General features: G+C 57.5%; 2 protein-coding genes across 7 annotated transcripts in view; one reads left to right on the top strand and one right to left on the bottom strand.

Moving 5' to 3' along the window:
* TANC2 (tetratricopeptide repeat, ankyrin repeat and coiled-coil containing 2) overlaps window positions 1–13,298 on the top strand; it is a 247,267-nt gene extending 233,969 nt beyond the window's left edge. For all 5 annotated transcript variants that reach the window (XM_037411279.1, XM_037411277.1, XM_037411278.1 and 2 more), the window contains 3 exons: window positions 1,364–1,510; window positions 3,449–3,549; window positions 5,564–13,298. In XM_037411279.1, coding sequence (XP_037267176.1) covers window positions 1,364–1,510; window positions 3,449–3,549; window positions 5,564–7,514 — 2,199 coding nt within the window. In that variant the 3' untranslated portion in view covers window positions 7,515–13,298. The remainder of the gene's footprint in view (window positions 1–1,363; window positions 1,511–3,448; window positions 3,550–5,563) is intronic.
* Window positions 13,299–14,165: 867 nt separating this feature from the next.
* On the bottom strand, window positions 14,166–17,408 carry LOC119159090 (cytochrome b561). 2 transcript variants are annotated; one of them, XM_037411629.1, is made up of 6 exons: window positions 17,188–17,408; window positions 16,318–16,525; window positions 16,010–16,108; window positions 15,836–15,939; window positions 15,599–15,756; window positions 14,166–14,931 (listed from the first exon to the last, which is right to left on the bottom strand). In XM_037411629.1, the coding sequence occupies exons 2-6, from the start codon at window positions 16,517–16,519 to the stop codon at window positions 14,733–14,735; spliced, it is 762 nt and encodes a 253-aa protein (XP_037267526.1). In that variant the 5' UTR covers window positions 16,520–16,525; window positions 17,188–17,408; the 3' UTR covers window positions 14,166–14,732. The 2 variants fall into 2 exon arrangements, with proteins under 2 accessions (XP_037267526.1, XP_037267527.1); XM_037411630.1 differs by lacking the exon at window positions 17,188–17,408 and adding an exon at window positions 16,632–16,697.
* Window positions 17,409–26,290: the final 8,882 nt, after the last annotated feature.

Raw genomic sequence — 26,290 nt, 5'->3', positions numbered from 1 at the left:
TTTGGCTGAGCGGTGCTGCAGCCTTCACAGTCCTGCCTCTGCAGACTTCGGTTGTGGTTTGTGGGGCTGGGGAGGGGGCACTGGGTGCCCAAACATATAATGAAGCTGAAGCAAAGCCAAGTCTCTCTGCAGCCTGGGTCTGAGCCAGCACTTCATTCCCTCTCTGGAAATACCAGATCCCAAGTGTTCGTTCGGAGCGCTGATGTCGTTGCATCTGATCTGATGATGCTGTCATTGCCTAGCAGGGTCATTGCGGTGGGACAAGGCACCGAGATAGCATACCCCAGAAAAACTCATGGAAGCAGCTTTTTGCAATGAAAACAGATTGTCAGGACACAGATGGCTTTGTCGTGTCCTTTCGCCCATGGGAGACGTTCCACCGTTACAGTTAGAGAGTCTTTTTTGCTCTGTGTTTATTTTAAACTGATCTTTAAAAGGTGGAGATTTGCACACACACACAAAATGTGCAAGTACAACAATGATTCACTGTTCAGCTCTAAGGGTGAAGCAGAAAATATGCAAAGCTGGCATTGTAACTGGAGTTATCTGCCAGAGATACACGATACAGCTGAGAAACCCGAGTTTACGAGGTTCTAAAGCTTTCTGTTCATAGCCACAAAATTTATGTCTGGGTCATCATGAATTGCACGCGCCCTAGATCCCATCTTGCCCTCTTTCTTTCACCCTAGCTGCTGTGGCTGCCCCCCTCCAGGGCACAGAGCATCCCATGCCAAAAATAGGTGCCCAGAATAGCAAAGATGAATCACCCTTTGAAGGTGAATGTTGCGTCCTGATAACTATAAATGGAAGCCAGTTGACAGGCTTAGATGTAGACACCTAATTTTCAGACATCTCAAGTCCAGGGAGGTGAATCTCAGCCTATTTGTCCATCTTCAGAGCCACGGCAGTGCCATAACTTTTCCCTTTGCTATTGCAGAGGCTTCTCTGAGCCCCAGGAGCTCCCCGCAAAGAACCTGCTGTTCTTTGCCCTCCCTGGTGCTTGTTCGGGTGTGGGTGTAGGATTGGTAACCAGGAACGGGTTACCAATCACCCAGCTCAAAAGACCATCCATCCAGAAACCAGATGGAGCAGTATCAAGCCAACATAACACCATTCCTGCCGCAGTTCCCCCTGTAGCGTGACAGCTCTGCGCCAAGTGGGAGAGCTCAGCTTGCACGAGGCACCTGCAGTTCCAGATCAGATGTTCCCTTGGTCAAAGGTTCTGGCTTTCCTTTCTAGAAAAGGGCTAAACGGTGAATCTGTGTTACCTTAACCACCTAAAACGTTCGTGGGGCTGGTGAGTTCTCTGCAGGGAAGTGAACTCAACCCAAGGATGTGCTTTGACATGTTCTCCTTCTATTAGAAAGGTAAAGTGAAAGAGGCTGCCCAGCGCTACCAGTATGCTCTGAAAAAATTCCCCAGGGAAGGATTCGGAGAAGACCTGAAAACGTTCCGCGAGCTGAAGGTGTCGCTCCTTCTCAACCTCTCCCGGTGTCGAAGGAAAATGAACGTAAGTCTCCCCGCTCTTGCTGGCCTCGCACACAAGCTGCCCGTTCTCTGCCTGTGCACAGGGACGTGTCTGTCCCGTAACTGCGCTGTGACCTCCGAGATCTCTCCTCGGTGTAACCTGGTTGTCTTTCACCCAGCACTGACATTTTAGAATTCAAAAGGAGTAATGGTTTAATGTGCATTTCTGATGATTAAAAATTCATTGCTATGTTTATAGCTCTTTGAATTTTTTATTACTCCCTTTTGATGATGATGTGAATTGGGGGTGGAGGCATTTTCCAGATTTCTAGGGCAGCGCTGAGGGAGGAGCTAGGAGGTGTGCTGCTTTGAATGCTAATTAATTTAAAACGAAGGAGCATATGCTTAGGGGGCTAGCACTTCCCCAGGGCAGTGACTCATCCAGAAACACCCCCACATACTCCCTCTCCTCCCAGAACTGCCAGATCACTGTCACTCTCCTTGCTCCAGTCAAGCAGCATCTAGTGAGCGGCTCCCGCGGGATGTGTCCTGCCCCAGAGCCAGCAGCTCCCGCAGGATGTGTCCTGCCCTGCGGGATGTGTCCTGCCCCGCAGAGCGGTGCCAGGCTCGGCAAGTGACATTTCCTCCGAGGCCATGAGCCAGCACAGGTTACACTGGAAGGGAAGGGGGTTCTGTGACACCTTCATTTCTTTAAGCTGTGAGGGAGGAAGGTGAAAAGCAACAGAAGTAAAATCTTAATGCAGGTGAAGAAACACCACAGTTTGGAGAAAAAGTGTGAACCTGCTCTTTAAACAAGCCAACTGGCAGCTAAGCCTGTGCTTTGAGGACAAGGGCTTTGGATTATTGTTAACCAGGGAATCCCAGGTTTCTGGGATGCTCCTGCAGTTTTTGCACCTATAGATGAGACCATACAGGTACCAACCTCTTGATTACATTCCCCGCGTAGTCTGTTAGGCAATACCTCTTCAGTAGCTGCTACTGAAGGTACAAACAGTGTGAGCTTCCCCAGGCAGGGTGTCCAGGCGGCAAGAGTTTGCTGTCTCAGTGTTTGAAGAGATCAGGAGTGCTCTTGGGTCCCTCCTCCCAGAACTGCTCCGGGTCATGGCCCAAGCCAGCAGTCCAAGGCGAGGTTTGGATGCGAAATGAAGCCCCCCCGCTGGGAAGAGGTCTCCTTCACAAGTACTGAGCTGCAGCGGAGCTTAGTGGTAGGTGAAGCATTCAGGACAGGGCGCAGGAGGACGGCCGGCAGGGTTTGACCCATAGCCGATAGTCTGAGCTTGTGGCACTGCCACTCGAAAGCACCCAGAGCTGTCTCCATCCCGTGCTGCCACCCCCTCCCTCCCCACTCCCTAACCAGTCTCCCAGGCGAGGTGTAGGAGAGAGGCAAGGACCAGTGGAGTGGGTGGCACTGGCAGGAGACCTTTGCCAGGCAAGTCCTGTTTGTAGCTGCTGAGATGTCCTAGTCCCTTCCTTCACGTGCACTTGTACTCGGCCCCTTCAAAGCATGTCAGTGTGTTGCAGAGTGGGAAACAGAGGGCGTGGGAAAGGCTTCCCATGGCTTTCAACTATGGAAAAAAATCCTTCATGAGATTACATTCCAGCCTCTGCGAGACCAGATGTTTCCTCAAGGCTGTAGGTTGTCGGAGGGGGATTGCATGCACTTGTTGGGGACACAGTCAATGAGAACGGAGCCAGTGGCACACCGGGCTCTCTGGGTGCTGACAGCATCTGGCGTTACAAGAGGGTTTGGGGGCTTTGGATGTGCCATCGTAGCTCTCTGGCTGTAAATGATGTTGAATCTGTGTGAAAGAATCCGGTACCACCAAGTTTTCCATGGTATGTGCAAAACCAAAAACCAAAAGTGAATGCCCATATTAAGTTTGGTTTTTTCCCCAAGCTGTATATATTTTTATTTCTATATCTATTCAGTTACTTATCTGCACACCTATTGTAATGACAGGATTTTGGAATGGCGGAGGAATTTGCTACTAAAGCACTGGAGCTGAAACCGAAATCTTACGAAGCTTACTATGCAAGAGCAAGGGCCAAACGCAGCAGCAGGTGAGGAGAGAGAGAGAAAAGTGCGAGGGGCTGGTCTCTTCGGTGCCACATCGATGTGGGCATCCGCCGTGCAAAACCGTACCAGTGTCCCCATGGGAAGAAATGGCAAAGGAACGTTTGTTAATGAAATTACAAACCTCTCAAACTCCAGAGTAACACCCTCCCTCGTTTGGTAATTTCTGGAGACAGCTGAACGCAAACGCGTTGAGAGGTTCGTCTTAGTTGAACTTTGTCTGAACGTCTTACTACACTGGAAACCTGACACCAAAGTTGAGTATTCTTTTTAAAAATACACTTTAGTTCAACCACTGCTTGGACTGGAAGCAAAATATGACTCATGGAAGCCCTGTGGCCCATGTTGTGCAAGAGGGCAGGCTTATTCATCACGGTGATCTCTCCTGGCTTTAAGAGCTGTGAGTCTGTGTGTCCTGCAGCACTTTTTGCGAGGCAGGAGCTGCTGCCCAGCTGGGCAGTGACGGTGCGGCGCCAGCCCCTGAGCCTGCAGCTGCAGCTCCTGCTCCCAGCACTGCAGCCGGCTTCCAGGGAGCCGCGGCACTGGGATCTCTCTGCACCTCCGACGGAGCCCAGAGGATTCCCTGCTTAATCTCCCCGAAGGCTAAAAGATGGGAGATCACGTTCATTTCTAAACCCATCAACGCCGTTCCTCAATGAGCTGGAGGGCTTGCTCTGAGCCCTGCGCTCCAGGGCTGGGCGCGCTGTCGTTGCGCACGTCTTGGTTGTAAACGGCAACCAGAACGCCTGGCGTGGCGGTGCAGAGAGTCACCAGTAGCCGGAGGAACGTCCAGCTCACCTGTGCCAGTGCGGTAGCTCAGCAGACCCCCCCCTTTGACCCTCCTTGCTGGAGGCGATGGGTGGGAGTGGGCTCCTGGCCACGGTGTGGGGGGCAAAGCCGTGCCCTTCTGTGGGGCAGAGGAGCCCCCCCAGCCGTGCCGCACCGGCCTCACGCCTGCCCTGCAGTGGGTTCCCTCCCCGCTGTGTCCGGAGCCCTTGTAAGGAACCGGAGGAGCCGGGTCCCTTCCCAGGCGCTCTCAGCCTCCCCACGTCCAGGCGGCCATGTCTGCCCCGGCTCCCTCCAGCAGGGTCCATCACCACGCTGCCTTCCCTCCTGCATTTCCCAGCTTGTGCCCGGCAGCCCCCCGAGGTCAGCCCAGTCCGGGGAACAGGCGCTTTTCCTCCCTCCGCCTGCTCTTCCATGGCTGGTGCCACGGCGTAGGCGGGCCTTGGGAGGTGTGAGGAGCTTCACTGGGGTCATCCTCCCAGACGACAGCCACGCTCTAACAGAGGGGTTTGCTCCAAAGCCAGCAGTGTCCCTGTAAGTGACAACCCCCTTCCTGACCCCCCCGCCTCCCGTTCCCTCCTCGCAGGCTGGCCTTCCCCTTGCAAAGCCTGCCGGGGGGCTGGTGCCCCCGCGCGCCGCTCGGGTCCTTCCTGCCGACGAGGTGAGCGGGAGCCATCGCAGAACTGGAGCGAGCAGCCTGGCCCGAGGCGCTGACCCACGCCCCGAGCTGCAGGGCACGGCGCTGTGTGCTCCCCGCGTCGGGCACAGCTTTACATTCTCGTGGGCGCAAGCGGTTGCGCCTCCGTCAGAGCTGCGCTACTTTGTGGTGGCGGTGAGCCGGGCTCTTGGCTACCAACGCTTTGGCTTCCCCTTCGCTAGCGCAGGGGCAAAGCTCCTGGTGGTGCCATGAGGAGTAATTAACGAGCCTGTAACGAACACCTCGGGACAGGCGTTTTTGCTAGTCTGGGTTGTGCCATCTCAGGACTCTGTTCCCCTCTTCTCCAGAATGGCTGGCAGTGTTTTCCTTCAGTTTGGATAAAATAAACCCCAGGGAGGCATGTAAGGCAGAGTTTGAGAGCCGCCGCGCGTGGCAGCGGTCGCAGGCATCTCCCTTGGTAGCACGGACACGCCACTTACCCCTCTGGAGCCTCCGAGGACGGCTCCTTTCAAATCCAGAGTAATTTCAGTTCTCATTTCTGTCCCTTTGTCAAGCAGGCAGTTTTCAGCAGCCCTGGAGGACCTGAACGAGGCCATCAAGCTGTGTCCCAACAACCGTGAGATCCAGCGGCTGCTGATGCGGGTGGAAGAGGAGTGCAGGCAGGTGCAGCAGCAGCAGCAGCAGCCGCCGCCGCTCCCGGTGGAGCCCGAGCCTGAAGCCCAGCACGAAGAGCTGTATTCTGTGCAAGATATCTTTGAGGAGGAATACCTTGAGCAGGACGTAGAAAACGTGTCCATTGGCTTGCAGACAGAGTCCAGGCCAAACCAAGGGCTGCCCATCATCCAGAGCCCACCCCCGTCCCCAGCTCACAGGGACTCAGCCTATATTTCTGGCTCCCCTCTCGGCTCTCATCAGGTCTTTGATTTCAGGTCCAATAGCTCCGTGGGTTCGCCGACCAGGCAAGGGTACCAGTCCACATCTCCTGCTCTGTCTCCGACGCACCAGAACTCGCATTACAGACCCAGTCCTCCGCACACGTCCCCTGCTCACCAGGGCTCCTCTTACCGCTTCAGCCCACCTCCCATTGGGAGTCAAGGGAAGGAATATCAAAGCCCACCACCTTCTCCTCTTCGTAGAGGTCCTCAGTATCGTGCCAGCCCCCCAGCAGAAAGCATGAGCGTTTATAGGTCACAGTCCGGTTCCCCGGTGCGTTATCAGCAAGAACCCAGTGGCGTCAGCCCGCTCCCCGGCAGACCAAAGTCTCCGCTCTCCAAGATGACGCAGAGATCTTTCCAGATGCCCCAGCTCCCCGTGGCCGTGCCGCAGCAGGGGCTGAGGCTGCAGCCAGCCAAGGCACAGATCGTGAGGAGCAACCAGCCCAGCTCCGCCGTCCACTCAAGTACTGTCATCCCAACCGGCGCCTACAGCCAGGTCGCCCACTCGATGGCCAGCAAGTACCAGTCGGCGTCGGGGGAAATGGGGGTTAGCCAGAGCCGGCTGGTCTACCAGGGCTCCATCGGGGGCATCGTCGGGGACAGCAGGCCAGTGCAGCACGTCCAGGCGAGCCTCAGTGCAGGGGCCATCTGCCAGCACGGAGGGCTGGCTAAAGAAGACCTTCCACAGAGACCGTCCTCGGCGTACCGGGGGGGCATGAGATACAGCCAGACCCCTCAGATTGGGCGAAGCCAGTCCGCATCCTACTACCCGGTGTGTCACTCCAAGCTCGACCTGGAGCGTTCTTCCCTCCCCGCCAGCCAGCTGGGCTCTCCAGATGTGTCTCACCTCATACGAAGGCCCATCTCAGTCAACCCCAGCGAAATCAAGCCTCACCCGCCGACTCCAAGGCCCCTGCTCCACTCTCAGAGCGTTGGCCTCCGCTTCTCTCCTTCCAGCAATAGCATCTCCTCCACCGCCAACCTGGCTCCCAGCTTCCGCCCTTCCGCCTCGATTCAGCAGATGGAGATCCCTCTCAAGCCAGCCTACGACAGGTCGTGCGATGAACTTTCTCCGGTCTCTCCCACGCAGGGGGGTTACCCCAGCGAGCCAGCCCGATCCCGGACCACGCCGTTCATGGGAATCATAGATAAAACCGCTCGGACTCAGCAGTACCCCCACCTCCATCAGCAGAACCGGACCTGGGCTGTGTCATCGGTGGACACTGTCATTAGTCCCACGTCTCCTGGCAACCTCCCCCAGCCGGAATCATTTAGCCCGCCTTCTTCAATCAGCAACATTGCCTTTTATAACAAAACCAACAATGCACAGAATGGCCATTTGCTAGAGGAAGACTATTACAGCCCCCATGGGATGCTGGCCAATGGGTCCCGGGGAGACCTCCTGGAGAGAGTCACCCAAGCCTCCTCGTACCCCGACGTCAAGGTGGCAAGGACGCTGCCTGTGGCGCAGGCCTACCAGGACAACCTGTACAGGCAGCTCTCGAGGGACTCCAGGCAAGGGCAGACATCCCCAATCAAACCAAAGAGACCATTTGTGGAGTCTAATGTGTAAAAGACACTTGTTGGAGTAAGACCCTCATGTTTTCAGCACACACTTCTGAGCTTGATTTCCATGCATATTATGATTATTATTATTATTATTATTATTATTATTTTCATTTCTCTTTGGTAGCTACATGACCAAGTTTCTCCGGTACTCTGTGTGGTGGTCAGACAGCCATGCACGTGCTCCAGCCCTTTTGTTCCCCAGCTGACCGTGAAGCCAACATCAGCCGAGCCAGTATCGTTTGCCCAATTCCAGCTAAGATCCCAACCAGGATACCTTAGTGTGCGTGCAGGGTGGTCCAGAAATATCCCCTACGCAGCAGGAGGTAACCAGCTCTTTTTCAAGAGACAGTTGCATTCGATTTAAATTGGGTTTTTTTGTCTTGCTGAGCTCTTACTCAGTTCTGGTGGGAATTCCTAGCGGGAGCAGGGCAGGGATCACAGGAGCCTTTCCCGAGGCTGCACCCGCAGGTCCCCGTGCCAGCCGGGTCCTTTGGCTCTCTACCCTCAAAGAGCAAATGACCTGCAGCAAGCAAGGGCACCATGTGCTTTAACAGCAAGTAGCTGTGCACAGTAACCCTCCTGCTTCATCTGGTTTGGAGCGGTTTATTCTGAGTTGGATTCCTTCGTTATTTAGTCGCATCGTCAGCCAGAAGGGGTGGGGGTCACGCGGTGCTTTGCTACTTGCGAGCTGCCTGTGGGTGCCCCGGCGCTGGTTTGCTCTGGGGCGCTTTACACGAGCCTCAGGAGGTGAAAGTTGGCCCCTCGTACGCGTTGTAATCAGCCAAGGGAAATGGCCAGGAGCCTCTTGCGCGTGAACTGGGATGGCAACAACTGCTTCTTCGCACCGTTAGCGGGCGGCTGCACCTCACACACGGCACCGCATTTCCGTCGGGACGGTTCGATGGCGGGGGTTTGATTTTGGTGGGGTGTTTATACTTGCAAGGAAAAACCAAAATTTGACTTAGAAAACGGCATTCAAGGAGGAAAACTGCAATTTTAAATTTTTTTTTAATTATTTTTTTTATAATGAGGATGCATAGCGTGGCATGATGGTTCCGGAGACAGGAAGGGTCCTTCTGCGAAGCCAGCCATGCAGCATCCCTTCCTTTAGGCTTGCTCCCACCTGGGGAGCCCGCGCCGTAGCGAGGGCTGTTCTCTAAGATCCGTTCCCAATATCCTGGGAAGCGATTGCCGTGTCCCATACCTGTAAATGATAGAGACCACGTTTTGCTTTCTAAGGAGCTGTAGTTAAAAGAGAGATATTTATAATTTATTTATGCAATCTATTTCAGGATATTTTTCGGTTTGGATTGTTTTGGGTGTTGGTTTGGTTGGTTTTTTTAAATCAAATGCAAATCACGTCAAGACGTTGTGAAAAGCAGGGGACAGTTCCAAAATCCTTTCTATAGGATTTTCAATAATTTTTCAATTATTGTCTGAAATTGTTTCGCGGGGTTGGAGGAGCTTTCTTTACAGATCCATTTATTACCAGTGGGTTTGTAATCTGCCTTTTCAGTTCCCGAGGGTGCAGGGCGGGATGAGCCGGGGGGGAGTGATAACCCTGTAGCTTGTTTTAAAGCAAAATAGTGCCTGTTGCCCAACGCCAAACCTCATCATATCAACTCGTCAGAGCGATGTCAGTGCTGAGCAGGAGGAACGATACCTTTCGGTGTTTCCAAAGGGCTATGCGAATAGATTGCAAGACTTCTTGAACCAAATCGGGGGGTCCAGCCTCTACTGGTGTAAGTGAGCATATCCCCAGCGCAACATCAGTGCAGCTGCATCCATTTACACCAGCTAAGGACTCGGTCCGAAACTCTTAAGCAAACCATGGCTTCGATGGGGCTCTTTTTTTTTTTTTTTTTTTTTTTCTTTTTCTTTCTCCCCCCCTGTGTATGGATCAACACATCTCGTTGCTGTTTCGTTGCCTAATTTGCTCAGAGCAAACTGGGACGTGCACACCTCGGGGCGGTGGAGGCTCGTGTCTCATAGACACATGAGAGTGTTCGGGGGGTGTTTCCTCTGTGGGGTTTGGTGGGGTTTGTGCTCTTTTGGGCTATTTGTCCAAGCCAGTATTTGGATTGAGGTTGGTGTTTTTATTCTCGAGGTGCAGCCCAGCACTGACTCTTTGCTTTCTTACAGGGCTCTGTAAAGCAGGGGGTGGACTGGGCGACCCCCCGGGCAGGTGGGCTCCCCGCGGCCGCGGGAACACTCAGCTCCATGCACTATTTCTTTCCTTGCAAAGGGGGTGTAATGGTTGATCGGGTTGGGTTGGTTTTTTTCTTCCTCTCTTTTGAAGTAGTGTGTTCTGCTTTGTAAGGAATTACTGATTTTTTCTCTGCATACAGCGCATCAATAGCTAGGGCGTGCGTACCATGGGTCTGGAGTAGCACCAGTCGCTTTGCTCAGCGCCCCCCATCCTCCAGCTTTCTGATCGAGTGAGTGGCTTCCTACCTTTAGTTGCTTCTTTGAAAGGGAAAAGTAACAAGTTGAGCCCCGTCCCTATTTCACATGGCTGAGCCAGAGGCGCTGTGGCCGTGAGCCGGGTCTCTCCGCTGAGATGCAAACGGGACGGTCCGAAAGCAGCGATGCAAGAACTGCCCGTGCTTTGCTTTCGCTATTCACTGCCTTGTGCTCCCAGTACGGTCCTTCCGAAACGTCCCCTCACGGCACTTCTGTGTATAACTCTTGGGTTTATGAAGATGTTTTAAGGGAAAAAGAAAACAGCTCACACTTATAACACAAACACCAAGCTGAAAGAAGGCTTAAATACTGCGGTGTGCAGGTTTTTTCACGATACCACGTGTTACATTTTTCACAGGATTCTTGCACTAATGGTTTTCCATCTGTTCTCTCTGTAAATGGGTGCACTTTACTGTTTGAATTTGTTACTATGATAAATACTGGATATTTAAGCGTGAGTAGTGTCTTCATTAGAAAAATAGCAAAACAGCTCTTGTCTCTTAGTGTATTTTTCAAAAAAAAAAAGAAAAAAGAAAAGAAACGAAGCAATGAATCATAACATTTATAGCACAAGAACTGACTCTTGTATATAAGCATCAACAGATTGAGTAATTTTTAAATACAGAATTATTTGCAGTGGTTTTAAAGCACTTCCCCAGCAGTTCTCTGAGGGACAGTCGAGGCAGGATGGCCGCTGTAGTCCCCGGGTGGGTGAGGAGCACACCTCTCCCTGGAAAAGCTGTTTGTTACACAGTCCCCTGTGTCCACAAAGTCACGATTCGGATTTGGCGTGGACGGGAAGCAGAGGGGGTTTGGGTTTTGTGCTGTCGTGCGTGGTCCTGTCGTGAGGCATGAGACTCGGGTGGCGCCGGTGGCCCTTCGCCTCGGTGTCTGAGACCGAGATCTGAGAAGCCCGGGCCGCGGGGCGGGAGCACACGCAGAGTTCCAGACACGGTGCTGTCTTGTCCATCTGTGCTACGTGTTTAATTGCTCCTTGAGTAATTGGGATGTGGGACGATGCTGCCAGCCGGCGGCTCCAGCCCCTCCCCAGCTGCAGTGGCACCACGGGCGAGCCCCCGATTGTGATTCTTTGGCACACGGAGTAAATCAGGTTCTTGATGCCATTGAAAGCTGCGGGTTGGGCTCTTGGGGTGCATCGGGTGGGCGATGCCAAAGCCGAGCCCTGTGTTTGGCCGGCGTTCCCACCAGATGTCTCTCACCCGCTGCGGGCTGTGCCACCGCAGAGCCCAAAGCTTCTCTCCCAGCTTGGGAGGGAGGGGGTCCACCGGGACCCTCGGCAGGGCTTCCCAGCTCTGGCTTTGTCTCCCAGGCTGGGAGGATGCTCTGGTCCCAGGGGAGGGGGCCACCCGTCTTGGGGGTGCTCTGCAGGGGTCCCCACCAGCCAGGCCGGCCAGGGCGTTGGAGGGCTTTGAGAATAGTCTTCAGCATCCACCTGGAGCGCGTAGGAGAGGGAGGGGTTTACGCAGACAGATCCCTTGGGATCAGTCTGGAAAGGCAAAGGCGCTGCGCAGCCCGAGCCCCCTTCCCCACCCTGCTGCTGGGGGGGCACAGGCTGCACCGGCTCCCGGCAAACCAAGGCGTGTGTCCGTCCGTCCGCCTGGCACCAGTGCCCGCGGGGGGCCCTCCGGGCGCTGCTCCTTGGGGCTTGTTTCTTTCACCTGGCTGTAAAGAAAAGCGCTTGGCTAGCGTGAGCACTGGGGCGTGCGCGTGACAAACACCTAAGCCATACTTGGATTAAGTCCGGAACGGGGGTGGCTAATAAATTTGGAGCGATTCAGTCCCTTCGTACCAAGGTCGCTGTATATTCAGGGTTACCCAGAAGAAGTCCAGCTAAAACCGAAGTGCCAGCTCCGCCTTACCTAGAGAAACAAGCAAGCCGGCGTGCCTGCTCGGCCCCCGTTCCTCGCCGGGGGCGTCCGCGGTGAGCTGTGACGAGCTCCTTGGTGGTTGTACTTTGCTTTAGTCTTGGGGAATTCAAGATAACTCTTCTACCGGCATTAACGGTGTTTGACCAAGGGCTTAGGGGAAGAGCTGTTGTACCCGCTGGGATCTCTGTGGATAAATGCCTTCACCCCATGCTGGTTGCTCTGCGCAAAGTCTGGTGGGGTGCATGCTGGACACAAAGCACAATGGTTGAAAGTTAATCTGCGTTTTTTTCAGATTTGTGTGAATAATTGCTGGATTTTCATTCAATCAAACTCTTTTTTTCTAATATAAACCACTAAGGGCTCAATTCTTTAGCAAGATGCGTTCGTGTCCAACTCCTGACTATACAGCTGGATCTCACCGCAACTGTTACAGACCTACCCAAGAGAAAACAGCTAGCGCGACTGTCACCGGGAAAGCCAACAGACACCAAACCCATCCGCCGTATCCTTTCCTCCTGCTCATTTTCTAGCTGTCACGGTACTGGCGAGTCAGCAGACGGGTCCCACCTCTCGGGATCGTATCCTATAGTCAGGAAAACAAGAGGGCTGCTTTGCCAAAAGACTGTCCCTTCCAGGTGACACTGCCTGGGGACGGCGGTGGGGCGGCGGGTCGTCTCCTCCGGCGGGTCGGGGTCGTGCTGGGTGGGTGGGAGAGCCTCACGCCCCAGGAATGGGGTCACTTCGCCCGGGGTCTGCCTCGCTGTGCACTGATAAGCCAGACGCTGAGAGCAGCACGGTGTGCTACGTTCTGTTCTGTTGGTACACCAGTAACCCAGAGACTCGCATGGACTCTGCCAGTACTGCCGGCGTCACCTCTGTCCAGCCTTTTCTTTCCCATCGTGTTGCATTCAGCGTTTCGTCTCCCTTCTGTCTTCACATCCGAGAGGATCCGAGTTCGGTACAAACACGTACAGTACACACACCTTGTGCTTTGTACAATTCCCTGGTTGCCATCCTCCGAGACACTTGCTGGGAAGATCTTTAAGACACTTAAATTTTCCTTTAGCTTTTCTATAATTCCGATGTAAAGGACTTTCTCTCTGTACAGTATATTATTCAATGCATGTTCTGTTCTCTCTACTGATATATTGAACACCACACAGTTGTGATATTGTGCAGTGGGAAGAGCAGCCCCTGCCGACAGCGGAGGCCTTCGCCTCTCATGTATAAGGAAAGAAGAAAACATATTTTTTTCCTTTGCTGTATTTGCTTGAGCAGAGTTTTCTTGTCTGTACATGTGAGCTGTGAGATAGATGTGAAAAGTTCAAAAGAATGCATTCCCCCCCCCCCCCCCAATGTATACAGATTGTAATCTGTACAATGAAAACTGTATGTATGAAAAAAATGTACTTATTTATAAATGGTTAACACTTGGACATGGTGTCTGGCCTGGTGTTTTTGCCACACTGCAGCGAGCGAAGGAGTGTGCTACAGCTTCTCAGCATGGAAATAACCTGGGGATGTCAGGATGGCACAAACGTCAGGTCTGTCTGTCACTGCGGGGATGGGGATGGGGACCCGGCACCACTGGGAGCAGGAGGGGACAGAGGGGGCGGTGATAAAGTCGGGGGGGTAACTACACCAGAGTTCTCTGCTTAAAACTGTGGGAAGCAGAGCTCGGTGCTGTGGACACTGGAGCCCTGCAGCTCCCGAGAACCCAGGTGTCTCCTCACTTCATCCCTGCCCAAACCCAGGGCTCGGTTTTGCAGCTCAGCGCCCCTCGCAGCTGTGAGCATCCTTGCCTCCAGCGGCTGGGATGGGCTGGATGGGCAGCGCTGGAAGGAGATGGCTCATGGGGGTTGTGGTGGGCAAAGCCCCCCTGCCTGGGCTCGTGCCTCTGGCGGAGGCTGCATTTGCTTCGCAGCACTGGGATCCAGGAGCTTCACCCGGGCAGCTGCCTGTGCCGTAACCCAGAAGGAAGAGGGGATGCTTTCAGCAGAGGAGACGAGCCCACATCTCAGGGATGCACCTTCTCATGGCAGCAGGTCTCCCCCACTTCCGTGGGCATATCCAGTGCGTGGCCAGACCCTGGAGATGTCCCCATGGGGTCCCTCATGCAGCCACTGCTGAGCTCTGCAGTGCCGGCTGCACGGGCCCGGTGGGACAGCCCCATCCCGGACACCCTCCCTGCCCTCCCCAGCCCCGGGGGCAGCTCCTGTCCCAGCCCCCGGGGGAGCTTAGGGGGACCCTGGAACGGTGAGCTGGGCGAGCAGAGACGGCAGGAGGACAGGGTTAGCTGCAAACATTTATTAGGTTGGGAGCATCTGCTGAGCAGACAACACATCGCGCGAGAGGAGGAAACATTTCGGATACAAAGATGCTGAACCTGCGCAGGCACCGGGTTGCTCCGAGCCCACGGGGAGCCCGTTGCGGGGAGCAGTCCCCACGCACAGCCGTGCTGCTGGCCAGCGGGACACCTCGTGATGGCAAATGTCCCCTCTGCCCGTCGGCACTGGGACATTTGAGCTTCAGCCGCTCGCAGCAGGGAAATCTGGAGTCCTGTTCCCCAGTCCCCCCGGGACCCCTGTCCTTCGTGCCCCAGCACCGCTGCCAGCCCCTGGCCCTGCCTGTGGCACGGCTGTCCCCGTGGGGCTGGGGGCAGGCTCGGGGGGTCACTGGGGCTGTGTGGGGCAGAGCTGAGGAAGGTGAAGGCCAAGCAAGGCTGAACCCAACAAGCAGCATTACAACATCAAGCGTGTCCTTCCCCAGCTGTTCTCATCACCCTGAGCTGGGTGACCCCAAGACACCAGGGCTGGGGTGCAGGGGGACACCCTGAGGAGCCCGTGCTGGGGACCAGGGAGCTGGGGACGTCACTGGCTGCCACCACCGGGGCTCTCGCCCTCCGTCAGGGTCTTGAAGTCCATGGAGAGGGCCAGCTCCTCAGCCAGCGGCGGGCGCTTCCAGTCATCCCGCGTCAACACGTAGCCCACCACCAGCCCAAAGACCACCAGCAGCACCCCCAAGGTGTTGGCCAGGACACCCTCAGGCACAAAGTGGCTGTAGGAATCCCTGCGAGGGCGGAGGGGGATGCTCAAGCCTTGGGGTGTGGGTCACCTGTTGCTACCATGGCTGCAGCCCCCTCCTCATCCTCATCCTCAGCATACACACCCTGGGAAAGGTCCCTTCCCCGCAAAGCAGAGCAAGAGGGGAGTGCCCGTGTGCTGCTCGGCGACACTCTCGGTGACAGCAGAGAAAACTGGGGGCACAGTCCTACAGCAGGGGTATGGGCACCTCCCCTGCCAGAGGCAGGTGGCTCCTGGGATGCCCCATAGCTGTGTCCCCACGGTGCTGGGGCTGGGGGGCACCCTGATGTGCAGCTGGGGCTGTCGCCATGTCCTCCAGCTGTGGGGACAGGGACCTCGGGGACATGAGCATCCCATGGGGGTTCTGAAACCCCCAGCTGCAGGGAGGTGGGGGGGGGGGGTGGTTTATCCCCATCCCCAAGGCAAGCTGTCGCAGGAGCTGACGCTTGTTAAACATCACCTGGGAAGTGACTCAGCAGCGGCAGAACTAAGGGCCCTGAGGGGACATTTAATAGCCAGGGAGCCACTGGCCCAGCAGGGGCCAGGCTCTGCCCCCCATCCCCCACCCCCCCACCCCCCAAAGCTGGAGCAGCCCTTTGCTGGGGGTCAGGGGGATCTGGGGGGCTACCACCACCCCCAGCTTGGCCACCCACCTGATGTTGAAGAGGAGCATCTCGGTGATGCCCAGCAAGCAGGCAGCGATGGAGAGGGCAAAGAGGGCAATGCCGAAGAAGATGTGCTGGGGCTTGTACCGGCTGCGCAGCGAGAAGGAGGCACCGGGGAGCAGGAAGAAACCACAGCCCAGGAGCCACTGCAGAGGCACGGGGGTGTTACGGGGTGCTGCAAGGTCCCCTCCCAGCCGGGGGGGGCAGGGGGTCCCCAGCCCTCACCTGCAGGAGGTAAAGCACAAAGGTGGCCATCCCGCACCAGCTGTGCAGGCTGTACATGTCGGGGATGCCTTTGCTGCGGTGGGACTCGAAGACAGCAACGATGCCTGCAGAGAGGAGCCCGTCACCGCCGGGGCCCGATCCGGCCCCCCCGCCCGCCCCGGCCCCCACGCTCACCGACGAGGGCGATGACCAGCGCCAGCCCATGGAGCAGCGCGTGCAGCACCTTGGTGGGGCGCTTGGCTTCGTGCCTGAAGACCCGGTAGACCAGGAGAGCTGCCAGAGAGAGGGCAGGTGAGCACCCGTGGGGGTCCCCCACCTCCCCAGCACCCCGCATCTCCCAGGGGGGCTGCACACAGGTAGGGGGGTCCTGGGGCATCTTCCCAGCCTCATTTGTCACCGTTTTGTCCCCTTCGCTCCCTGCCCAGCTGCAGCTCTGGGGGCTTTGCAGTCTGCGGCCGGGACAGGGCGCTTGTCCTGCTCACCGTCACCTTGGAGGAAGACCATGCCCAGCACCATGCAGAGGGGGTGCACGTTGAACTGGAGGGGGCTGTGCCAGGCCACGCCGCCCCGGTAGCGGCCCAGCCAGGCGCCCGTGGTGGCCAGCAGCGTCAGGCCCAGCAGCTGCGACACGGCCACGTACGCTGAGAGCCCGGCGGGGCTGGCGGGTGGTGGGGCCCCGTCCATGCCGGCCTGCGGGGACAGAGGGGGGGCAGCGAATGGCCCTGCGGGGCAGCGGGGGTCCCGGCCGCCCCGGTGTGGGGTCCTGCTGCGGGCGGTGTCTGCCGCTCCGCCTCACCTGCCACCGCGCCCGACGCTTCCTGGTGCTGCCGGGGCGGCTGCGTCACCTGCACCCGGAGGTGGCTCCTGGCCATCATGGCGCAGCCAGCCCTGCGCTCCTGTCACTGCTCCTGCCCCTGCCCTCCTGCCCCTGCCCCTGCCCTCCTGCCCCTGCCCATATCCCACCTGCCCCTGCCCCTGCCCTCCTGCCCCTGCCCCTGCCCTCCTGCCCCTGCCCCTGCCCTCCTGCCCCAGCCCCACAACCACACACACCACCCCTCCATCCCTGTGCCACCATCCCCATCCCTCCCACTCCATGCCCATCCCATGTCCCACCCTTGCCACCTGCCCAGCTCACCCACCCCCAGAGCCCCACAACGCCCCCCCAAACCCTACTAGTCCTCTAGGCAGCGCAGGGACAAGCGAGGCTGCTCAGGACCCCCTCCATGAAAAAAGTGATGGCCCCTGGGGCCATGGGGCTGAGCAAGCCCCGTTCTGGGGGGGACACACAGAGACACATGGTGTCACCCAGCCACAGTCCCACTCAAGGGCTGCCCCACATCCCCACAACCCACCTGCAGCCACCTCACGCTTCGTGCTGGCTTATCCCCCGATGCTCCCCGTGGGCCTGGGGATCAGAGCCACCTCCGCTGGCACAGCCACCTCTCCTGCTTCCCCTGCAGCCTGGACCAACCAAGTCCCAGCCCCAAGGGGCCAAGGTCCCACCTCTGCCCTGGCCCCCACTGCGGCTGCCTCTGGGGAGGAGCAGCCACTGGCTGCGGCAGACAGACCCAGGCTGCTGCCAGGGCTGGGGGGAGCATGGAGGGCTGGGGGGGTCAGGGGGGGATGCATTAAGACCACGCACACACTTTATTCCCAGCCACCTTTATTGGATCAGCCGGATAAGTGGGTTACGGGAATTGGATTATCCCATTAGGTTGCACAGCAAAGGCTGCCTGCCCATGCCGGCCGCAGCGCCCGGGGCCATGGGGGGCTCTGTGGGTCGGGCAGGGGGACCAGGTGGGGGGGGCAGCGAGAGGCACCAGCTCCTTCCTGCATCACAGCCACCTGCCCCACACCCTCAGCACCACCGTGGGGCTGCTGGCTCCGGTGGGGGTCCCAAATGGGTGCCCATGCAGCCCCATGCATCCTCCCACCAGCTGCAAACATCTGGCCCCGCTGGCACTTGCACAGGGGGCCAACGTGGTCCCCAGCCGGGCTGAGGATAGAGGGACAGGGAATGACACCCCCACCAACCACCCCCCCACCCCAACCAACCGCCCCCCCACCCCAACCACAGGACCTGGCAGCAGGATACAGGGAGGCGCCTGTTGGGAATTGCCCGTTGGTCCTAAAATTACCCCGTCCGCTGCTGCCAGCCACCACCAAGCGCTGGGACAGCCGGGACCCCCGCACAGCCCCCCCTGTCCCCTCCCTGCCCCAGCTCTGCCCCCCAAGTGCAGCCCCCAGGGCAAAGCCGCTGCTCCCCACTTTTTGGGGAGGGGGTGTCTCTGGTTAAACCCTTCCTACATGGCCTGGGGAGGGTGATGCTGTGAGCACCTTGTGTACCCTGCAGCCCCTCACCATGGCCTCTGGCTGGGACCCCTGAAATCCCTGGGGGTGGGGGGTCTGTGCTTTCCAGGGGGGCTATTGGCTCATGCAGGGGAGGGGGCTGACTGCAGCTCAGAGCTGGGGGGGACTTGAGTGATGTACTGGGGGGGGGGGAGGTGGATGCCCATGCAGCTGCCCCCCTACCCCCCCGCCCTACCTGTGGGTGCCGGGTGGTGCCGCCTGTGCCAGGCCCAGCGGTGACAGTGTCTGAGCCAGGGACAGGGACCCGCGTTGGCAAGGCAACAGAGCGATGGCAAAGCGGGGGGGCTGCACCCCCCAGCACCGCTGCGGAGGGAGGGTACCACTGCGGGCTGGGAGCCGGGAGGGGAGGGGGGTGGCGTCACCCTGAAGGGGGGGGGGTCTGTGTGTTGTGGGGGTGGCCCCCGAGGGGTGAGTCACCGGCATCCTGGTGGGCCCCCCCGCTGTGCCCGGCCCTGCCCCTGCCCACCTGAGCCCCCGCGCCCCAGGCTGCGAACCCCACAGCCCGGCTGGATGAGACCCCGGGGCCGCTAACGAGGGGCCTGCGTGGATCTGGCTTAATTAGCCCTGACACAGTGATCCCGGCAGCGGGTGATGTGCCCTTGGCCTAGCGGGGATTGGCAGTGGGGTGACATGTCCCCAGGGACCCCCCTCCTCCAGCTGCCCCCCTGCCCACCCCGGGAGCCCCTCCAGCACCGCCAGTTGCATCCCGCGCCCCGCCCCCGAGGGATGTCCCCGAGGGAGAAAAGCCCAGAGGGGGGAGAGGGGGGGAGATGGAAGGGGGAGGGGGTGGAGGAGAAGGGGGAGATGGGGTGATGGGGGGAGATGGAGGAGATGAGGGAGATGCGGGGATCCCCCTCCCCCGGCTCCTCCCGGCCCAGCTGCGGGCAGGGGGGCTGGGGTGGGCAGCACCCCCAGACCAACCCCCGTCCCCGCTGTGTCTGTCTGGCTGTTCGTGTCTGTCCGGCCACGTGTCCGTCTGTGGCCCTGTGGCCGTCCGTCCGCCCGTGCGCCACTAGGTGGCGCCAGGAGCTCGGCCCGGGACCCCCGTGGGCTACAGGGGCACAGCCCGGACCCCCGTGGGCTGCAGAGGGGAACGGCCCGGGACCCCCGTGGACTTCAGGGGCACAGCCCAGGACCCCCGTAGGCTGCAGGGTCCCGGGACCCCCGTGGGATGCAGGGGAACGGCCCAGGACCCCTGTGGGCTGCAGGGGAAAGGCTCGGGACCCCCGTGGGCTGCAGTGGCCCAGGACCCCTGTGGGCTACAGGGGAAAGGCCCGGGACCCCCGTGGGCTGCAGTGGCCCGGGACCCCCGTGGGCTGCATGGGAAAGGCCCGGGACCCCCGTGGGCTGCAGGGGAAAGGCTCGGGACCCCCGTGGGCTGCAGTGGCCCAGGACCCCTGTGGGCTACAGGGGAATGGCCCGGGACCCCATTGGGCTGCAGGGGAAAGGCTCGGGACCCCCGTGAGCTGCACTGGCCCGGGACCCCCGTGGGCTGCAGGAGCCTGTCACGGTGCAAGTAAGGCCAGTAGCACCCTTTGCGCTGGCTCCCCAAGGGCCAGAGCACCCACGGGAGCCAGCACATCCCCACTCCTGGAGAGGCCGGTGGGATCTGGGGCCCCCTCAGCCCGGCAGCACCCATGGGAGCCAGAGCATCCACCACCCAGCCACCTGGTGGGGTCCGGCACAGCCACCTGTCACAGGGCTGTGCCCCAGCCTGTCCCCGCAGGGCTGGTCCCACCTGCTCAGACCTCCCGCGCCAGGGCACCCAAAGGTCCTGCTGGGGCCCGTGTCCCCCCTCCACCCAGCACAGCACCCCAGGAGCTGCACAGCAGCTGCAGCGTGATTCAGCAGAAACGATGTCCTGGGGAACCCTGGGCCTGATGGCGACCTGGCCCAGCTGGAGCAAAGTCCTGGGGCAGAGTCCTCGGGCCACCATCCCCAGCCTTTGCCCACCGGCAACCGCCCCACGGAGCAGGATGCCCCGCGGGCACTGCCCCAGGAGACGCCACTGCCCCCAGCCCGCGCCGGGCGCTGGCATCCCGGCTCCAGGGAATGGTTTACGAGAGATAATCAGCTAAGCCATAAAAGCCACTATAAATCATGACCCTTGAGCCGTGAGGCTAGAGAGGGCCAGCCGGGTGTCCGGGAATGAGCAGGGGAAGGATCCCCCCCACCTCCAGTCCCACTGAGACCCTTGGAAAAGCCTCACAGGGGATGAGATTCAGGGGTTCATCCTTTAGGATACTTGGCAAGACAGAAAGCTGCGGCCCCGGCAGAGAACAGAGCTTTCGTAATACGCTGTGGAACAGCTTTATGGATGTTTGTAACTGCACCCAGCTGAACTATCTCAGCTTTCAGCAGCCAAAAAGGCACAGCAGCCCTCACCCTACATGATTAAATGGACACGGTCACTTGTCCCATCCATCCACACAGCAGGGACAAACCCAAGGGTGGCACATGGTGTCTGCTGAGGGCTCCATGCACCAGCTGCCACGGGCGAAGGGACTTGGTGGCAACAGATTCAGGGACAAACGAGCCCCTTTGGTGCTAGCCCGCACCCTCCTCTTACGGGGGAACAGCAAGCCATTTGTAACCAGCTCTTTAATCAAAGACATTGTTGGGGACATAATGACTTTATTAAAACTGCCTGAGCTTTCTCTGAGCTGGTGATAATGAAATCCTCCAGCGCTGCCGGGCCAGTGATGTGCCAGTCAGGTAGCAGAGCCAGGTTGGCTGGCCTGGCATGGACCTGCAGGGCTCGGGGATGCTCAGGGATGCTCAGGGATGCTCGATGCTGCTCGAGGCTGCTTGGGGATGCCCAGGGATGCTCGAGGCTTGCCAGAGCTTCCTGCAGGTTCAGGAGTTGAAGTGGCTCAGCAGACGCTGTTGCAGCTCCCCAGCTATCGGCCAAGCCCAGCACCCTTTCCAGATCTGTCCCGGGCTGCCAGGTACCCACAGATCACTGGGAGCATCATCAACTGGTAATTCATGGTAAAACCAGCAGTTCCTGCCCTTCCCCAGCTGCTCACCCCCACCATGGCGTGGGTGGCTTCCCCTCCCTCCACCAGAGATTATCAAATTACCATTTTGCTGATCTAACCTCTTTTGGTTTGGGGTTTTTTTTCCTTCCTAAATCAAGTTTTTATCGCTAAGAAATGCTAATTTTCAAGATGCCTCCCCGGAGGATTGCAATTCAAGAGCCCAGCTGCCTCGGAGGAGTTGAGCTGCCACCTGAAACAACCCCAGCCACTGCAGTTCTCCATGAAACCCCAAACCTGGGGCAAAGTTAACAGTTTTCCACTAAATACAGGAGGAAAACAGAAAAGTTTTTCCTGTTTGGAACACTCTGTGGCTGCCAAGGGAGTGGTTGCGGGGTAGCTCGGGGTTAAGCACAAGTTGTCCCGCTGGGTCATGTCAGGGGCTTGGTCCCCAGTTCTCTGGGGTCCTGCGAAGGCTAAAAAATGGGTCATTCCCAGCTGGCACGAAGCTTCCCCAGGAACATGGCTCCTTCCCAGGCCAGGGGTCGGAGCAGCCCTACTGGAAAAGACCCTGGTTTTCCTCCTGGCAGCAATTAAGCTGCCCTGTCCTCCTCCTCACTGGGAACACAACTTTGCTGAGCCGGCCAGGCGATACGATCAGCGCAGCCGGTGCAAACACTTAATCTCTTTCAGAAGAGGCTGAAGGCGCATTTATGGCGATTTTTTTAATAGCAGCTTGGATAAACAGCCACGATAACCCACACTGGGATGGCAGCAGATGATTAATGCTCCCGAAGCAGTCACGCTCGCTCGCCTCGGGGCCGGGATTGGTTTTGGTTATTAAAGAGGGGAAAAAAACAAGGACATAATGGACTTTGCCGCGTTTTATTGGGCTGATGGGTGTGGAGGGAACACGTTGGCCTCTTTGCTCACCTCATATCGGTGCCCAGCTCTGCTGGTTGGTGAGGAAGGGGGTGTGGAAGGATGAGGGATGAAGGGTGAAGGATGAGGGATGAAGGAGGAGGCATGAAGGATGAAGGACGAAGGATGAGATATGAAGGAGGAGGGACGATTTCTGGCCGCACTTTTACTTCCTGCCCAGTGATGCTCCCAGCCACATGCCTGGCGCTGGGCACATCTCCTGTGCTGTGGCTGAGGGCTCCCTAGGGTCCGACTATTGGGGTCTTGCGTTTATTTACAACCCTTCCAAGACACAGGCATCACTTAGGAGCTCTGAGCAAATGGCCACCTTCAGCACGCTGCATGTTCGGAGCCTTGCAATATCATAGCACATCCTCAGGCTGCTGATGCTGGTCCCAGCCCGGGGGTTGGAGCCTGAGAAGATGCTACAGTGGAAATCACAGCTCCAGCCCCTTCCCACCCACCTCCAGCCCCACCGAGCCACCCCCCGCAGAGGCTGGGGAAAATTCGTGGTCCTGCTCAGGCTGCCCTGTGCAGCCAGCCCAGATCCAGGTTCTCCACACCCGCACCAGGGACAGCCTCTCAACGGCCATAAACCCTTGTCCTAGGGCAGACACGTGCTGGAAAGCATTTTTGCGGGGCAGGGTGGAAATTGTGCCAAACAGGAGCCTTTTTGCTGCGCTCAGACTCCAGCAAGAGCTGAGTGTGCACTTCTGGTGATAAAGCAGCGATCGATCGCTGCTCCGGGGCTGGGGCTGAGCTCCGCACAGCCCACCACACCCTGTCCCCATGCAGAAAGGACATGCCAGGCTTTAAATACACCTTTGATCCAGGGAAAAGCTGGAAACATCTCCGCAGTGCTGCCAAAAACCCTCGGCAGAGATATTTTGCAGTCAGACAGCAGAACCTGGGAGCAAGGACTCCTGGGTCCCTCTTGCCATCCCAGTCCCCAAGCCCAGGTAACATAGAATGGCCACAGCACTTACTCTAATGTTTCATAATTATTTTAGCGACCACAGGCCTGAAATAAATAGCAAAAAACCCTTGGGTTTGAGTCTTTCTTTCTTTTTCTTTTTCTTTTTCTTTTTCTTTTTCTTTTTCTTTTTCTTTTTCTTTTTCTTTTTCTTTTTCTTTTTCTTTTTCTTTTTCTTTTTCTTTTTCTTTTTCTTTTTCTTTTTCTTTTTCTTTTTCTTTGTTTGGGTTTTTTTTGTTGGTTTTCTTTTTTTAAGAGCAGAAAAAAGCTATTTGTTTAGATGAAAAATTTGGACTGCAGAGGTGGTTTTTCCCCTCTTCCTCACGGCAGCATCACTGCATCTGGGAAAGCAGCTTAGAAAATTACACAGTATGACAATTGTTTTAATTCATCAGTAAATAAAGCAGGAGCTTTTAAACTCAGGGTCTGGAGAGGGAGGGAAAAAAATTCTACACACAGTCATTCGTACCAAGTGGCACAGGAGCCATTGTATCTACAAAACCACAGCCATCAGGAAAAGTAACATGCGAGGCTGCACACCAAATTAAAAAAAAAAAAAAAAAAAAAAAAAAAAAAAGCTCTTCTCTCTTTTTGAGGTTTAGATCAGGAAGGAATCTTTCCTCTCCCCCCAGCAGCTCCTTGGTGGCTCAAACAGAGAGGTGGATCAGACAGGAGTTTTGAAGCACCTTTGAATGCTTTGAGAAATGGGGGGGGGGGAAGCCAAAAATGTGGTTTATAATAAAAGAGGGGGGATACAGGATTGAAGACCCCCCATAAGGCTCGAGTATACACAAAAATCAGCAAAGCTCCCAGCCAGCACTGGGGCCATCCCCAAATACCTGCTCCTTCGCACAACCAGCCCTCCTCACCCTCTCCTGTCACACTGCTATTATGATTGATACCTTACAGCTTTCCTATGAAATATTTGCTGTCAGACTCCTTATTTCCTTATTTTGGGGACTCTGGGTCTGGGGGCTGCACGTGTGGGTGCCCCTGCCAGCACTGCTGGCAGCGCGCAGGGAGAGTTTGCAGGTCTGGCAAGCCAAGGCGCTTATCCAAGATGCCAAGAGCAAGTTGTACTCCTTCGCAAGTGAGGCACCGCTGCAGTTGCACCCCTGATGCACTGCAGTGATCGTCCGGCCATCACACACGTGTCCACACACGTGGAGCACATGCGCTCCGGGGAGGGGGAGGACAACGTCTCCATGCAGCTGGTGATGGCAATGCAAGCCGATGGGTAGCATCCTCCTAGCCCAGGGCAGCCTCCAGGGACACCACATCTCACCCAGCTTCCCCAGAGCCCGCGTTCCCCAGAGCTGTTCAGCATCCGTCTCCGTGGCAACACATTTTTCACATCCATTGATACCTCCTGTCCCTCTGGTCTGTGACGCCCTGGGTACCCTGCACGCAGGGAGCAGATGGGTGTCCATCACCCACCCCAGCACCCCTGAGAAGGGTGGGGAGAGCAAGGACTGGTCCCCTGCTCTGCAGTGTGTCCCATGGGTGTCTCTGAGCCCATCCTTGGTGGGTGCTGGGGCACAGCATGGATTTGGGGCAGCACAGAGGCACCAACAGGCATTTTCAAGCTTGCAGGCATCTGACCTGCCTTCCTGGGCCAACAGCCACTTCACCTGTCAGCACTCTCCTGCATGTAGGAAGTTCTTCTGCCTGATCCCAGCTGGAGCTTTATAGGATGGGCTGCCAGAGAGCTGTGGGCACCCTTGGAGGTGTGACCATCAAGAGGACCTCTTGTCCAACACAAAGTTCCAGGGCTGCCCCTCTTGCACCAGCCTTGGAAGATGCTCACGTTCAAAATGATGGAGCACCACCCTTCCACTGCGGGGTCACCCCTCAGAAACACCAGCCCTGGAAAAGGCCTTCCTCGCTGGGATTTCTGGATACCAGTGTTGCACTGAGACTGCAGAGCACATTTTGGCCGTGCTGCTCACCCGAGACCCCGCCAGTGTCGGAGGCTGTGCCGCAGCGCCCCAGCGCTGGGAAAACCCCTCCTCGGTGTAGCTGGGAACAGAGGCTGGAGGGGCGCAGGAAATCTCCATTCATCGGCGCTTGGTCGCCAGCCAAATTGGAGCCAAACCAACCATTTTTTGCAACTTCCTAGTAAAATGGTGTTTCCAGAGAGCTGTGGTCAGTAGGGAAAGGGGTCAGCAAGGGCGAGGCAGGCAGACGCTGGCTTTGCCCTGGCCCCGTGATGTCCGGGCTCGCGGGCAGTGCTGGTGCTGTTTGCACACCCCTGTGGGCTTTGGGTCAGGGGCATGAAGGATGTTCAGGTGCCCGCATCAGCCCACGTGGGTGGTGGGTGGTGGGGCAGGGTGGGAAGCTGTGATTTTTGGAGGGAGGTTTAATAGACAGCAGAGAGTTGCAGGCTCCTAAAATCCCCAGCCCTGGCAAGAGGACTTGTGCCTTGTCGAGGGGCCAAGCTGTGCCAGTGCCCAGCTGCTCTGCAGTGCCCAGTGGGACCAACAAGTCAAGGGGTTTCCCTGTGTCCCCTCCACAGAAGGTGTCCACTGTGTCCCGGGGGGGGGGGGGGCTGTCCCAACAAGGGGGGATGGGCTTAGCCAGCTCAGGTCCTAAGCTCAGGCCAGGCACGGTTCCAAGGGCTGGGGCCAGGCCCCAGGGGAAGGGGATTTAGTTAATTAAATACAAGAAAACAAAACAAAAAAAAAGAACGAACCTATCAAGCCCACTGACATGGATCTGGTTTTCATTTTGAAGGAACTTTTTGTTACTCATTTGTCATCAGCCTAATTCCTCCAAATCCAGAACACTTGGTGTGATGTGATGGCCTTTCCTTCACAGCCAGCAGAAATACTCTGTTTCTCTGGGAAAATGAGGTTATGTCGGGAAGGGGGTCACTTTAGCAAGAAGCAGCTGCAGATGGACCTTGTCTGCCCCCAAAGTGAACGCTTTCCCCCCTGCGCTCGCCCTCGTGCCCTGTGGCGGTGGCCAGGGCGCTGCCGAGGGCATTCACCGCATGATGCCAGCATGGGGAGGGGATGTCCTGCCAAGCACCGTGGTCCACTTGAGCTGGATCCCCCTGTGCGAAGCTGGGAGGGGACTGGGACCCTGCAGGGATGGAGCTGCCTCCTGTCCACCCTGTCCACCCCAGCCTTTCTCCTCCTTTCTCTTTTTTCTGCCTTCCCCTTGATTCTCCTCCACCTCCTCCCTCCTGTCCCAGCCCCTTCCCCTTCCCTC

Source organism: Falco rusticolus, chromosome 18 (genome assembly GCF_015220075.1).
Source record: "Falco rusticolus isolate bFalRus1 chromosome 18, bFalRus1.pri, whole genome shotgun sequence".
Taxonomy (NCBI): Eukaryota; Metazoa; Chordata; class Aves; order Falconiformes; family Falconidae; genus Falco; species Falco rusticolus.
Note: the sequence above shows the minus strand (reverse complement) of the source record. Positions and strands in the feature narration are given on the sequence as shown.